At 62.9% G+C, this 15,383-nt stretch overlaps 1 protein-coding gene across 1 annotated transcript in view; it reads right to left on the bottom strand.

Annotated features, from left to right (window-relative positions):
- Positions 1-2,701: 2,701 nt before the first annotated feature.
- The window catches only part of SMG6 (SMG6 nonsense mediated mRNA decay factor), a 113,589-nt gene continuing 100,907 nt past the window's right edge, over positions 2,702-15,383 (bottom strand). Inside the window, exons 16-19 of the mRNA XM_090025929.1 lie at positions 11,949-12,102; positions 7,432-7,643; positions 7,130-7,211; positions 2,702-5,138 (exon numbers count right to left, since the gene is read on the bottom strand). Of these exons, the coding sequence (XP_089882055.1) occupies positions 5,008-5,138; positions 7,130-7,211; positions 7,432-7,643; positions 11,949-12,102 (579 nt within the window). The 3' untranslated portion in view covers positions 2,702-5,007. The remainder of the gene's footprint in view (positions 5,139-7,129; positions 7,212-7,431; positions 7,644-11,948; positions 12,103-15,383) is intronic.

Below are 15,383 nucleotides of genomic sequence, written 5' to 3'. Positions count from 1 at the left end.
GCAGCCGGTTCCCAGGAGCCGGACGGACCTACCTGATGGCGCTGGACGTGCAGAGCAGAGGTGGATGGTGGGAGCACCCCCCACCGGTCCGACCCCCTCTCCAGCGCGGTGGCTGCCCTGAGTGGGCCGGTGACTGGGCAGAAGCCTGCCACCTACCTCGGGAGCCCAGCGCCCATCTCCTGGAGCTCCTGCCCTGAGCCATGCCCCCTGCTGAGAACGAGCCCTGCTGTGCCCACTGCGTTCGTCCCCTCCGCCCTCCCCAGGGAGACCCCCGGGCAGCCGGGTCCCTGGGGGCTGCAGGGCAGGGCTTGCCCGGAGTTCCTGGGATTCTGCTGCTGCAGCTCCAGTTCCCCGTTTCTCTGCGAGGATGACCTCCCCCGGTCAGGGAGGGAGGGCCCTGCCCATGGCAGCAGCAGTCGTCCGGCTCCTGGATTTCCACCCCCCTCCCGGGGGCATCAGGACTGGGACTCCCTGGGTCTGTGCTGGAAGCACTGCACCCCAGAGCCAGCAGACCCCAGCCTGACCTCACCTCCCCAGCTCCTCTGCCAGCAGCTGAGCCTGCGTACTCTGCCTGGGAGCCAGAGGAGAGTGGGGTTAGCTATGTCCCCAGCCCCTCCCAGCACCCGTGGCCCCTCCAGGCCACTCACCAAAGATCCTCTGTCACCCTAGGGCTCACCTGGCCCCCCGGAAACCAAAGCACTCACCAGGGTGGGGGGAGCAGAGGCCCCATCGCTGCCTGCACTCAGGGACAACCCCTGGGCCCTGCTGACCCAGGCCGGGCCTGGCAGCCTCAGAACCCCTGTGGGGGCAATGCCCAAGTCACCTGCCCCGGAGGGAGCTTTTCTGCAGCCCCCGACCCTGCATCCGAGGCAGGGCCCGTCCCCAGACTGAGCCCCTGGGAGCCCCCAGCAGTTCTTCATGGCGGGGCACTTGGCCCACAGCGACTCGCTGCTGCTGGGGGCATGGGGGAGCTGGGCAAGGCAGGGAGCTCCTGCTTACAATCTCTTACTGGACTTCAAGGCGCTGGGCTCCCTTCTTCCCCATCCCTGGCTGGGCTGCCGAGAGCTGTGTCCAGCCATTGCCGCCGGGCACGAGCTGTCCGTGTCCTGAGAGGTGGCAGGGGAACCCGTGCTGCGGGCTACGGTCAGTCGGACAGGGCCAGGCTTGCCCGGGCACTACTGGAAGGGTCCATCCCTGTGGAGGGCAGGAGCGGGGGGCACAGGGCATTGGGCTGAGCCTTCTCCACTCGCCAGCGGAGCTGCCTGGCCCGGGGCGTGACAAAGACAAAGCAATCTGGTTTGTCAGCTACTTCCATGCGGGAGGGACGAGCACTGGGCAGGAGAGGGCAGGCAGACGGTGCCTCTGCTCTCTGGCCAGCTGGGGCTGGCCACTCCAGGGGCAATGGCACGACGGGGGAGGGGGGCACGCAGCCAGCGCCCCCGTACAGCAGTGCAGCTGGCTGTCCCCCGGCTAAGCCACGCTGTCTTCGTGGCGGTAGCTCCCCTGTGCCCCGGGGAGAGTGGGCTGCAGCTGCCAGGGGCTCCCTGGCTTGGGCCTCACCTCGTGCCTTCCCGGCTCTGCCACCCCAGGGCTCCCGACCCCACCTTTGCCTAGCTGGGGGTGAATGTGAAGCTTCTTTCCTTCCCCGACGCTCTTCCCCTTTGCACGCGAGGCCCCGAGGCGGCTGCGCTGACCCCAGTCTGCAACCAACTGTGCCTTTGCTGAGCGGGCTGCCCCCCCAGCCCAGGCCCCAGCCCCAGGCGGCTCAGGGCGCGAACGCACGGGCGCCTGGTGTCTGGGCCTGGGGCTCCGGCTGGGGGTGCTGCTTCCAGGTTCTCCTGTTTGGCTGCACCAGGGACCAGGCCCGCCTGGTCCAGGAGTGACCGCAGGGCTGGGGGCAGCGTCGGGCATTTTTGCCCCCATGTCTGCTGGCCAAGCAGCTGCTGGAGCCAAAGTGCAGGAGGGGTCTTGTGCCCCCCCCACCCCTTGTATATTGTCCTGGTTTGTACTGGGGCCTGTGCCCCCTTTTCTATATCCCAAAGCAGTGAGCAATAAAGACATTAACAGAGCAGGCCTCAGCTCCTTCTGTCGGTGGGATGGGCCTGGGGGAGGGAACAGAGGGGCTCCAGAGGCCTTGCAGAGGTCAGGGGTTGGCAAGACGGACCCCAGAGCTGGGCTTGTGGCTGCTCTTGCAGACCCAGGCTGGGAAAGGGCTGATGCTGTGGCTCTAATGCGACTGGCCAGACAAGGGCCCTGGGAGGGGGAGGTGGGGGGCAAAAGCTGCCATAGACGTGGCGGCTGCTTTCCAGCGCTGGCAGCGCATGGGGAAGGCGGCGCCTGCTGCCTTTCCCTCCCAGCCGGGAGGCCAGACTCACCAGGCGGCGGGAGAGGAATGGCCGCAGCTCCGTTTTGGCCCGGGCAGCAGGGCCCAGGCTGGCGCTGGAGCGGGTTGGACTGGGCGGCCCCAGCAGCTTTGTCTGGTCTCGTGCTCTGTAGGTGCTGTCCTGGCCCCAGTGAAGTCCCTGGGGACCCCTCAGTGCGGAGGATGGACGTGGACAGTTTCTTTGATCTCCTTCCCTTCCCCCCCCATAGACCCAGGAGCTGGGACTGACCACGAGGGGACAAGGCGAGGCAGAGCACAGGGAGTGTTTGGTAGCAAAATTTATTAAAACCTCTAAACAAAACAGCACAAGACCTCACCAGCCCCTCCCCTCCCACCCCTGGGTCTGATGCTCTGCACGCAGCCGGCAGGCACAGGCACAGCTCACCCCATACGAAGGAGCTGGACGCCGGCTGCCAGAGCCATTACCCACAGTTGGTGTCAGGGCACCCTTCCCAAGCTGCAAACACAAGGTCCGGGGAGCAGTAAATGCATGCCTGGTCCCTGTCTCCAGGGAAGAGTCCAGGCCCAGGGGCCAGCAGTGTCCGGAGGCAGCCCCTGCTCAGAGCTGGTCCTGCCCTGCCAAGCCTAGGGGGCTTTGGCTTTCTTTCTATGGTGCAGGCTGTTCCTTGAGTCCTCTTGCAAGGCCATGCTGTACGGCTGGGGAGAAGGGATCCAGGCTGCAGCTCTGGGTGTGCAGGTCTGTGCAGCTGTGTTGGGCCGGCATGTCCCAGGCAGAGCCCCCAGCAAGGTCCTTGTGGTGGAAGTCCAGCTGCCTGGCCTCGGTCTCCAGGGTCCGAGCTGGGCAGGATCCTGGCTGTGGTCCAGAATCGAGTGCCCTTTGATGCACCGGTGATGTGCGCTGCCTGCGCTCTCCCCAGCAGATGCCGCGGCCTCCAAGCAGCTGTCACTCAGGAGCCCAAAGCCAGAGGGCTCGTTGCCTGGCCACGGGGCCCCTCTCTGCCTGGACTCGCCAGCCCCTGGGGTGGGCTTGGGGACAGGAAGTCGGGTGAAGAGGCGGCCAGGACTCCTCCAAAGCAAGCGGCTGAGCAAGCAGAGCCCCTCCCACCCTGCCAGGGCACCTTAGTGCCACAGATCCAGGTCCCCTCCCGGGCCCCAGGCAACACGGGCAGATGAAGCAGACAAGCCCCTTGCCCTGGCTCCCCACTGCGCTCAGCAGCGCCCTGCTCAAGCCGGTTTAGCCCCAGCCCAGAGAGGCAAGAAGAGCTGCTTTCAGGCCTGCTGCCGCCTCTCCCAGAGGCCCCTGTGCTTGAGAGCAGAGAAGGGGAAGGACTGGGAGGGCAGCACAGGCCCCAGGGGTCCAGACTGGCTGCTTCCATAGTGCTAGGGTGTGCCAGGAGCTGGGCCAGGGCGTGCTACGTGACCACTGTGGAGGGCAGCCAGGGGCTGAAGCCCCTCGCAATCTCTGTGCCTGCAGTGTGCTCCAGCTTGGAGGTGAACCACCTGCGGGGAAGCCCCTACCCCATGAGGGGGTCTGGGGTGCAGGACCCATGTGCTGGGAAACCTTCAGGGTGGCATTGGTGCCAGGCCTCCCACGCACAGCAACAAGGCCCCCTGAGCAGCAGCCACATCGCACACTGCTGGACAGTCTGTTAGCTGTCCCCTGCTGGACATAGGGATCTTCCCTAGGGAAAGAGAGCATCCCACATGGCCCGACCCCACCCTCGGGGTCCATGGAGCAGCAGCTAGTGACCCCACCATGATGCCCAGGACACTGCAGCCTAACGTCAGTTGGAGCCGACTGCCCGGAGGGGTGTAAGAGGGATCTGGGACAGGGAGCAGCAGTGTGTCTGGCATGGGGAGGGGCAGGAACAGCTGCAGGGTGATGGTGCCTCAGTGATGATGCTGCCTGACAGACTGGGGGCACAGGGCCCTAACGCCCCGGTGCTCCAGGGCTCGCGGGGGCAAGGGCATCTCCCGAGGGAGAGAGAAGCTCCATGCTCATCAGCTCCAGGCAGACTCCGCTGCCAGGAAGAAGGGCAGCCTATGGGCTGGCCCAGGCCCAGGCCCAGGCCTAACCCTGTCCTGCCCCAGGGTGCGACTGGGACCCAAAGGAAAGGGCAGCACTGCGAGGAAGCAGAAGCAGCAAGGGGATGAGATGGCGATGATGGCAGCAGGGGAGAGTCTGACCCCACAGACCAGGGTCTTCTTTAGCATGGGCAGCCCCAGCCTGTCCACAGGGTCCTGCTCTTTGGGAGGGGCTCGGACAAGAGGTCACTCTTGCCCCTGCGCCCCACACACAGGGTAAGCACCAGGGGGACACAGGCCCCTGCTGTGAACTCGCTGCCCTCAAGGAAAACATCAGAAGCCAGAGGCTGCGAGACTGACCCCGGAGCTCGCCCCAAAGTCTTCTGGGACACAGCGCCTACTTGCTCGGCTTCACTTGAGCCTCAGTGCTCCAGCCTCTGTACGAACCATCGGCAGCAACGACCTTCCCAGCACGCCTGCCCCACGGCAGCACGGCCATCCCAGGGGGTGAAGACGTGGCATTTATTGTTCACGGGTGGGCGGGTGGCAGGTGACGTGTCGCAAAGCCTGCCTCAAACGCCGCGGTCCCATGGGCCACGCACTGCGGTACTCACTCGGCCTCTCCTGCCCGCATGCGCTCAACCCTCCTGGGCCCACTTCAGGAAGGTGGGAATGTCCCGCACGGGCACGTTCCGGGTCAGCGCCTTGACCCGCAGGTTCCGGTCGTCCGTCAGCAGCACCACCTCTCTCAGCAGGCGGATTGGGTCATCTGGAATGGAGATGGGAGGTTTGAGGGGTCAGGGCTGAGGTGCCAGTGCCCGCGGCAGAGTGGAGAGAGGGAGCCAGGCTTGCTGGCACAGCTCCCAGCCAAAGCGCTGTCACCTGCCCTCTGCTCCACAGCACTGGGGCCCCCTCCCGTGCAGCCTCCCAGGCCCCTGTGCTGGTCATCTCCCCATGCCACTGTGGGCATGTGCTGGACCCAGGGATTGTGCTGCTGGAGCCCTGAAAGAGCTCTGGGCTTTGCTGAGTACATGTACACAACATGGGCTCATTCCTGCCCAGGGCAGGGGTCGGACTCGACGATCTAATAGGTCCCTTCCGCCCCTAACGTCTGTGACACACGGACACTCCCTCTTGCCCAGCCAAGGCTGCCTCCCGAGGCTCTTGCTCATGAGAAGCCCCCCGGGTCAGCTCCGCTGGAGCCTCAGGGCTTCCGCATGAAGCTCCTTCCAGTCAGACTGGGAGAAGCCCTCAGCCAGGCCAGGCTGGGGAGGGGCCCTTGCACACCAGACCTGTCCAGCTGTGTGTCCCCTGCCCTGCCCTGGCCCAGAGGCACCTTTGTGAGGGGCCCTGGTCACCAGCCAAGAGGGGAGGCATGTAGGGCAGACGCAGGAGGTGCCTCAGGGGCCAGGACGCAGTTTTGACTTGAGCTCTCTCAGGACGTGGCTGCTTTGCTCCCTGCGCTCTCACGGTGAGATCCAAACCCTGCCCTGAATTTAAGTGGTTTTGGACAGGCCACGACCGCTGGCTTGGCGGACTCAGCTCAGACAGACAGAACAAGCTGCACCCGAGGAACAGCCCGCATGCCCCTGCCCCTGGAGGAGCCACCCTGCACCCTGGGGCGGGAGCAAGGGCTCCATGTGCAGAGTGGGGGAAGCATATGGGGCACGTGTAAGCAGCTGGGCCCTGTGACCAGAGCTGTTCCTATGAGCACAGGAAACACAGCGCCTCCGTGCCAGGACTTGGATGGAAAAAACAGAGGCCATGGGAGCTTAACATGGGCCAGGGATCTGCTGCGCTGGTGGGGGGGAGGGGAAGGGAGGGGACGACTGTGGGGAGCGTGGCTGGGATCTGCTGAGCTGGGGGGGAAGTAGGGAGAGTGCGGCCGGGATCTGCTGAGCTGGAAAGGCGGGCTGTGGGGAGCGCAGCCGGGATCTGCTGGGCTGGGAGGGCCGGGCCACGGGCCAGGCCCTGCTGGGAGCCGGCTTGGAGGTTCTGTGTGGACACTCTCCGAGACGCGTAATGATAAACATCCTCTGCTGAGCTCGGTGACGCGGCAGCTTGTTACAAACCAGAGGCCGTCAGCCTGTCAGGCCCATCCGCCATAATCCGCGACTCCAGAGCTCGGCCCCGTCCGCACATAAACACTGGTGACGGCCGTTCTGCGTCTCTGACAAGTTAAGCTACTAAGAATTTGTGCTAACAAACGGGGCTTGATGCAATCCCAGCCCAGCAGCCCCTGGAAACTGCTCATGGAGGGTCTGGCCACTGCAAGCCTCTCGCTGGGGGGGGCATTGCCTGCCCTGGTGAGTAGGGGCAGACAGCCCTGCCCTCCTTCCCATCACCTCCATTGTGACTAGACGCTCACTCAAGCACTGACTCTACTTGATCTGTGGTGCACTTGGTGCTGTACTGCCAGAACAAGGCGTTCTGTCCAGCTTCTGGTGCAAGCAGATAGCTAGAGATGACAGCTGGGCACAGGGCAGACACGGCTAAAGGAAGGCCCAGGCCAGGCAGATGACAAGCAATGGTCTCCCTGCATCAGCCGCTGGCCTGTTACCAAGGGTTCGGCAGGCACTGCAGCAGACGAGTACTCTAAGGAGGGGGCTGAGGTGCTTTGTGGGTGTATGCCCGGGGGTAAGGTGCAGCACAAGGGAAGCAGGGAGGGGCATGGCTGAAGGTTGACTGGGCAGGTGACAGACCATGAAGGGCCCTGAAAGCAAAGACCAGCATGACAGAGGGGGAGCCTGAACCCAGTACCTTTGTTAGCTGGCATGAAGTCCTTGGCCTTGTCATTGCAGTAATGGAGGCAGCAGGACAGGATCAGGTCATCGTTGTTGCCCTGGGAGGAAGGACGATATTCCCACGTCAGGATGCAGAGCTGCAGCGCCCCTTCCATGCTTGCCCCATGCCCCGGGCTACCAGAGCCACCCCCTCGCACTCAGTGGGGACCAAGGCCATGTCACCGGGGAGCCCTTCCCACTCAGCCCGAGCACAGCTGTGCTGGGGGGCTCTGGCTCCGTCCCAGATGCATGCTCTGGGGCCGGCCCAGGGCCTCTTACCTGCTGGCCAGTGGTGTCTTCACTGCGGAAGGAGATGGACTCGAGCTCATTGCCACGGCTGGTAAGGGCCCTCATGCAGCTGTCGCGGCTCTCAAAGCGCCCCTCCAGGAACTCGATGGACTTCCTGGCTCGCTCCTGCAGCTGGCGGGCGTAGCCCCCAGCACGGTGCTCCGTCTCCGAGCCCTTGGCTAGGCCGTCCAGCTCGTTGATCACTGTCACACACAGAGGGCACAGGGCAGTCAGCACAAGACAGGGGAGCTGCCTGCCGCTCGCAGTGGGGGCCCTGCGGCTGAGGCCTCAGGTGAGGAGCAAGCCTGTGTCGGCATGTGGGAAGAGGAGGAGAGTGGTGCTGCCCCCACCCCACCCAGAGCCTGCCTGGCCAGGCCAGGCCATGAGCAATCCAGTGCCTCACTGTGATGCACATACAGAACCTAGCACAGCAGGACTCTGCCCTCTGCGAGGTCCTAAGGTGCTACCACGGTGCACACAGTAATGAGATATCACAGAGTCAGAGAGAAGGGCTGCAAGGGACCTCCAACCCGCTGCCTGAGGCAGGGTCAGCTCTGTGCAGACCATCCTAGACAGGCGATAATCTAAACTCTACCTAAGACCGTGGTCAACTCTGACACTACACGGACAGCACCCGAACCTGCCACAGGGAAAGCAGGGAGAGCACAGGAGCCAGCGTCCTGCTTCTATAAAAGGTTAAGATACACTCAAGAGATCCTAAGTAGAGGCCATGCCCCACACCAAAAAGGAGGGCAAAACCCGACAGCCTGTACCCATCTGGCCATGGGTTCAAATTCCTTCTTGACCCTAAATATAGAGATCGGTCAGACCCTGAGTGGAGGAACACGACCCTCTAGCCAGAGACCTCTGGCTTTGGTCCCAGCAGAAGCACTGGCGCAGCCCCATCAAAACCCCAGCCTGGGCTATAGCAACCAGTGCCTCTGAATGAGACTAAAAAACACCTTGCCACGTCGCTGCGAGGGGGGGCAACCAGCAACGCCCAGAAGCCTGGGAAATTCCCATGGCAGAACACAGGCCTGGCTATGCCTAGGTCATCCCTGACCAGTGCCTGTTCAGCCTCTTCTTGAGCACCTCCAGAGATGACGAGTCCACAGCTTCCCTGGCATCTCTCCCACAGCCTCACCGTTCTAACAGTGAAGCAGCTTTCCCCGATATCCAGTTTAAACCTCCTCTGCCACAACTTCTAGTCTATGGTCCACGCCCTCTATGTAGCAAGAGAGAAAAGGTGCTTTCCCTCTTCTTTATAGTGCCCTTCAGGTATTTGAAGACTGCTACATATCCCCTCTTAAATGCTTTTTCCAGAATTACAAGCTTCTTGCTTCAGCTAGAACTCACCAAGCTGCCCCATTCCTACCCTGCCCCAGGCCTTGGTTGTGGGTGAGAGAAAGCGCCAGACTTTGGTGAGGGGCTGCAATGTCTCTTGGACTGGGCAGGCTGGGCCATCTAGCCCCATCTCCTAGTCCCAGTCTCCAAGGGCTGATTCCCGACCCCGCAGGATGACTGACCGCTATAGCTATCCAACAAGCTTCTGCGCAGCAGCCTGCAGCTCTCCCAAGGCTACTGCCGCCACTGCAGCTACTGATCCTAGCCTCCGACTTGCTGAGGCTTGAGAGAAGCCCGTCCTTGCGCACTGCTCTCCAGGAAGGCCTGGCACATGAAGCGAGGTCTGCAGCAGGACTGGCTGGGGCAGAGAGGAGCAGCAACACGCACCCTCTGCACAGCTCTCCTTACTGAGGCAGGCTGCTCAATGCTCTCCCTGCCCTGCACCTCGCCGCGGCCGGGACAGCACGCTCCTCTCAGGCCCAAAGACAGGCCTGGCCCAGGATCAGGCTGACTCCAGGCCTGCTTTCCGCACTGCTAGACTGGGGATTTGCTGCTCCCAAAAGTTGGGCTGGGGCCACCACCACCTGCATGTGACACCCAGGAGAGTCCCACAGAGCACCTGTCCTTCCTCAAGGCACTTCCTGCTGCCATGAGGAGCAAGTGTGAGTGAGGTCTCTGTACAAAACTGCTCACATGCATGTGCAACAGCCCACTTACACATGTGTGCCAGTGCGCCTGGGGCCTGTGTGAGAGTGAGTCCCTGTGCACAGCATGTGTTTGAGCTGTGGCTTGATTTCTGGAGATTCTTTCCAAGCTCCAAGCCAAGCCCTGAGTTCAAGTGGGAAATATGCATTCCTCAGGGGCTTGGGGAGAGAGCTCGGGGTCTGAGGCCTCTCCCCGGTGCTGTGAATCACTGAGCAGGGAGCCCGTGTGACCATTCAGTTCTGTGGCAAGCCTGGCACTGGCAGCCTGGGTACGTGAGCGAAGCTGCACGGAGCTGCTCTGCTCCTCTGGCTCCGGCCCCAGCGCCCCGGTGCTGCCATGTGCATACAGTGCAGGGCTGCGATTCGGGGGGAGCGCTGCTAAGATGGAACATCAAACAGGAAAAGCTGGTATTCCCTCCCGAAATCAGCCTTCCTGCTTCCAAACCAAACAGGCTTCAAAGGGGAGGCTTGTTTGTGCTTCTGCACTAGGCCTGGCTTCTCCATGGCAGGGTCAGGCCCAAGGAGCGTGGAGCAGGTTAAAGAGCAAGAGAAAGAAACCGAAGGGAAAGCTGCACACTTAACCCCTTGCTGCCCCTCCGGAAGCGGCACACAGGAGGGGAGCCCTGGGCACCGGACAGGGGGTCCGTGGGGGACGCTCCCTGCCCAGCCCTGACGCTCGCAATGAGTGTGCAGGGGCAGAGAGTTCTGCTGCGGCTTCTGTGCTCTGGACTGAGGAGGGGAGGGCCCCCCCCCCCGTGCTCTGGGCTTAGACTGGCTGCTGGTCTTGTGGCTTTGCTCAGCCTGAGTCAGGGCAGCACTGGCCAATCGCAGCCTCATGGAGCTGGGAGCCGGTGCAGGGGGTCAGTGGCTCCTCTCATGGGGTGGGTGACACAGCATGGGTGAGTGAGCGTCCACTGAACTGCACCAGAGTAGCCAGGAAGCCACGCTGCCCTGCAGGGTGCATGCCAAAATTCCCGGGGGATGTGAATTGGGAGCTCACATCCCCCCGAGCTCAGCAACCTCCGCTGGGCTGACAGCCCCTCCCTGGTGTTCCCAAGGTGGAGAGGCCAAGCTGAAGCATCTACAGGGTTCCCAATCCAGGCAAGGGCCCCCCTTGCCACTCTTCTGGGTCTCCCCAGCCAGCAACCCTTGTCCGATTACTGAGTATGTGTGCCACCCCACCAGGGAGGAGCAGCACAGGCAGGAGGGCACCGCAGCTTCAAGACAGCGCAAAGCTCTGCAGCACCTCCTGGGGACAGCAGTTGCTGACTCTGACTCCCCTCCTGCCCTGTGCCCCAGTCTCCCAGGGACTTGGCCTGCTGAGCATGACCAGGGGAGAAGCCTGCCCTGCAGGGCCAATGGCACAGGGGTCAGGCTAGGCCCCTCCTGGCAGCCCATTTCCAAGCACACTACACTAACAGTTCTCATGCTTGTCTCTGCCATGACTTGGTGTCAAACAGTCCCACCCCAGAGCATGTGCCCACACAGCAGCGCAGGGAACAACACCTGCTGCTCACACACCAGAAGAGCTGGGGCTCTAAGGGCCATGAAGGCAGCAGCACAGGCAGCCCACTCTGTGCTCTGGACCTGAGGCACCTCCCCTGCTCCTGCTCCAGGATACCTCCTTTGTGTCTGAAAGGATAACTTTGGCTGCAGGCTGGCGCTGGGGGTTCAGTCCCTTTGGGTTCCAGCTACCTAGTCCCAGTGTGACACCAGCCAGGGGAACGTTACCTCGAACTCAGTGCGTGGTTTGATGATCAGAGCAAAGGCATCTCAGCAAATCCTCCCGCCACCCGGGAGACCACCCAGCAGCAAGGCTGTTATCTGCCAGGGCGAGTGTTTACCAATAACGGGAACCAGCTTGCTGCTTTGCTGCGAGCTTTATAAGGATAAAATAAAGGGCTGGGCCAGTGTAGTATCAGGCGCTGGGACGCAGGCTGGCCATCGCTCCGTGTCTAAGCCCTGGCTCAGCAGGGATAAGCTCCCTGCTTCGACTGTTTAACAATTCCCCCACCCTGCTCCCTCCCAAATTCCCTCTAAATCCTGCTTAACACCCGCTTGCCTCCCACACCCGATGCCCCTGGCACCCCACATGCATCAAAGGGAGGGGAACAAGAGCACGTGGTGGGTGGGGACCAGGCAGTAAGGGAGATGAGTGACATGGACCAGAGGATGCCTGCGTGAGACCCACTGCAGGGCAGCACTGGGGGAAAGGGCAGGTACCCCTAGAGGAGGGTCCCGGGGCCAGGAGGGCCCCCAGCACAAGCATCAGCACGGAGATGAGTTCATCTCCAAAGTGGCTGCTGGTGGGCCAGCAGCCTGGCCTGAAGCTAGCCATGACAACCAGTGACAGCGGGGTCTGGATGGGCCCAGGCTGTGCCACAGCAGGATGTATCCACAGCTGATCAGTGAGGCTCCTGTGGGAGCGGGATCAGGGAGAATGCACCTGGCCTGACTCACCGATCAGGGGCACCACCAGGATGAACTTCCTGCACTCCAGCAGCCGCGCCAGGCTGCTCAGATGGTCAATGAACCCATTGGTGTCTGGCACCAGGAAGATGGGCCGGATCTCCAGCTCCATCTGCCTCATCTGACTCTGATCCTTCAGCACAGCCTGCAAGAGCCCAGAGAGAAGAGGAGAGAGTTAGGAAAGAGTTGGGCCAGGCCCAGGGAACCCCTGACCAGAGCAGCCGGGAGACCCTGAGGGGAACTCACATCAAGTGGGACTCCGGGCCAGAAGCTGTTTGACCCTCCAGCAAAGCCCCACGGCACTGCAGGCATCAGGCATGCAGCTGCCACCCCAGCAGGGTGCAAAGAACACCCTCGTGCAGAGGCATACCGAGCACTGGGCAGCATCTGGGATACGGCCCTGCATCCTGGCATGCCAGTGTCCATACTAGTGGGGCTATGTGGCTGCAGCGGAGTTGTAGCAGGACTGCTGGTCTAGGGAAAGTGCACAAGCAGCTAGGATAGGCAGGACCTTTGTGCCAGGGAAGCGGTGCCACGGGACAGCTCTGATAGCTGACACCACTAGGCAGCTGCTGCTGTTACCCCTGCCTGCACATGTGGGCATGAGAGCACAGGGCTGCTGCTCCCACAGACACCCATGAGGAAGTGCCTGGCTCTGCCAAGCTCCGATGACTGAGGGCCCCTCTGACTGGGCAGCAAGCTGCTAGCAGCAGCCCCACTTGCCCTCACAAATGGCAAAGAGGCTCAGCGACACAGCTCTCACTCCCGGCCCAGGCCTGGGCCCAGGCCCCACGTCCCATTAGAGAGCAGCCCCCGCGAAGCCAGAATACAAGCTGCGCCCAAGACCCCTGAGGCGCCGGACAAGTTTGAGCTCCCAGCTCCACGTGCAAGGGCAATACCCTGTGCGCGCGGCCCTGCGGGTATGGCCCCTGGAACGCGCCCCAGACCCCGCAGTCCCCTCGTGGGTGGCATCTGCCCTCCTGGCTCTCACAGCTCGTACCCGTCAGATTCCTGGCAGCTGCGAGCGACGCCTGTGCCGGTCGTCACGTCCCATTCCGCTCCCCGGGCCGCCCGGTGAGAGAAGGACACAGGATGCGCAGGGAGCGAAAGAGCGAGGTCGGTGGGGAGCGTGCCAAGTCCCCTCTCGCAGCTCCAGGACGCGCGGGGAGCCAGAGGGAAACTCGCCTCTGCAGAGTTCAGAGGCCGGCAGCGAGATTTATTTTTGTTTGTGTGAGTAAAAGGCTGCAGAAGCCTCTGGCCAAGGGGGTATGGGGGGAGGGGAGTGGCCTGTGATTCATGCAGCCTCTCGCTGGCCTTTCGCCAGAGACGAACGAGAACGCGGGTGCGCAACTGGGAGCCGCGACCACATTAACTCTTCAGCCGGTGCCGCAGGGATGGGAGCCGCACCCCGTCGGGGGAAAGCAGCAGGCACTCAGACTCCTGGGTCCCACTCCCAGCCCCGGCCAGCCTGGCATGCAATCCTGAGAGATCACTTCCTGTCCCCATGGCTCGAGCATGGTAACGACCCATCCCGAGGCCGGCCACGTGCAAAGGCCTGGAAAGCACATGGGACGGGATGACATGAGAGCAGCACAGCTGCTTCTCCCAGGGACGGGCCGATGCCTGCGGGGAGCCAGGCTCTGGCCTGCACTCCCGGAGCACGGGCAACGAGCGAGCGCTCCACCGCAGCAGCAGAGAAGCCGGAAGCTCCCGTGTGCCGTGGGGAGCACAGACAGGAGGGCCAGCAGCACAGGGAGAGCTCGGCTTCTTCTGGACCGGTGGTGGCTCCTTTGGGTGGTGACAGCTCTGAGCTTAGGTGCTTCTGACCATGCCCAAGTCCCAAATTTCTGCCCAAGTCCGCCAGACCCCTGGGGATATCCCGTGGCAGTTGCCTGTCCTGCCGCCATGTCCTGGCAAGAGGGCCGCATCACGGGGCTGCAGTTGCTGAGGGCTGTCCCTGGCCAGGGCCCTGTTGGACCCCCACATACGTACAGGAGCTCCCCTAGACACGCAGTGCCCTGGAGCAGGGAGGAGCCACCGGCCGGCTACCTGGAACTGAACGGCCACGGAGAGGCCCACGTCCCGCCTAGGGAGGAAGGGTCCTGTAGACTGGGCTGGGGTGGCACCCAGCACTCTGCCCTCGCTAGGTCATGAACGCCAGTCCAGTTCTCCCCGCAGCTGGGCAGCCGTGGCGCCGCTGCCTGCTCCAGCTCCGGCTGCTCCAGGAGATAGGAGGCGGATTTTCCAGGGGGCCAAGAACAATGCCTCTTTCTAGACTCTGCTCGAGGGTTTCCTCGTTCCAAGGTTTGTCGGCAGAGTCTTCCCCAGGAGGAGACGTGCCCCGTGCCTGGTAGCGAGCCGGGCTGCCGCCGTGGCGGAGCCGCCGTGGGTGGGTGTGCGCCTTCCGCACCAGCAGGCACCCGCTCCCAGGCAGGTGCGTGCCGGCGCGCGCGCACCCGCCGCATTGTTCCTCCGTGGAAAGCGTGAATGGGCTGGGGCTATATTTAGCAGGTTACTCACGCTCCCGCCACAAAGGAGTGGCTGCATCTTAAGGGGGCGGCTGTTCCGTGTGCTCGGAGGGGACAGGGGGAGGCTATTTTGGGAAGACATGTCATAATTGCCTGCCCAGTGAAGCCGCTTCTGTAATGCCGAGCAAAACAATAGCAGCATCCAGAGGAAGAGCCTGTTATGTTTCAGGTGGGATGTTTTCAACTGCTCAGGAAACCCGACCGCTCCCAGCGCACAGCAGCGGCACAAAGGACAGGGGACGCCGAACAGCATGGACCAAGGGCTCGGCCAAGGGAGGGGGCTGGGTGGCTGGGAACCAAGGGCCGCAGTGGGTGCGTCGCAAGGGAGAACACGTCTGCCCGTGCCAGCCCGGCTCCCTCACCACTGCAGCCCTGGCGGGGACGTGACCCTTGCTCCCCCAGCACACAGCAGCTCCCAGGTGTGTCTGTGACTCAACCTGCCCCAGCTCGGCAGCTGGCCCTAATGGTCTGGCCTGATGAGACATGGGAACGGGGCTCCCAGCTGGACTGGTGAACCGGCACTGGAGGAGGCGGGGCAGGGGAGAGTGGGAATGCATGCACAAGTGCAGGTAGAGGTGGGCAGACTGAGCATGGCAGAAAGCCTCACTCCAGGGAGGACTTGTCTGAGGAGCCCGTCTCTTTTCCTGCCGCAGAGATGCAATGGAGAGGTCCCCTGGCAGGGCCAAGCCAAGGGGCTACTCCTGCTCTCTCAGAGGAGCCAAGCTGAGCTCTGCAGGCCCAGGTAGGTGCCTCTCGCACCTTGAGCTGGACAAATCACTGAGAGGAGATAGCAGGGCCGCTGGCCTCCCAAGAGAAGACGAGTGCCATGGGACAAGCCCCTGTCCCTGCCAGGATGAAAAACAGGCACTTGTCTCATAAGCCCCTCAGGGCAAATGGG

Source organism: Crocodylus siamensis, chromosome 13, assembly GCF_052110815.1.
Source record: "Crocodylus siamensis isolate JL-2025a chromosome 13, ASM5211081v1, whole genome shotgun sequence".
Lineage (NCBI taxonomy): Eukaryota > Metazoa > Chordata > Crocodylia > Crocodylidae > Crocodylus > Crocodylus siamensis.
Note: the sequence above shows the minus strand (reverse complement) of the source record. Positions and strands in the feature narration are given on the sequence as shown.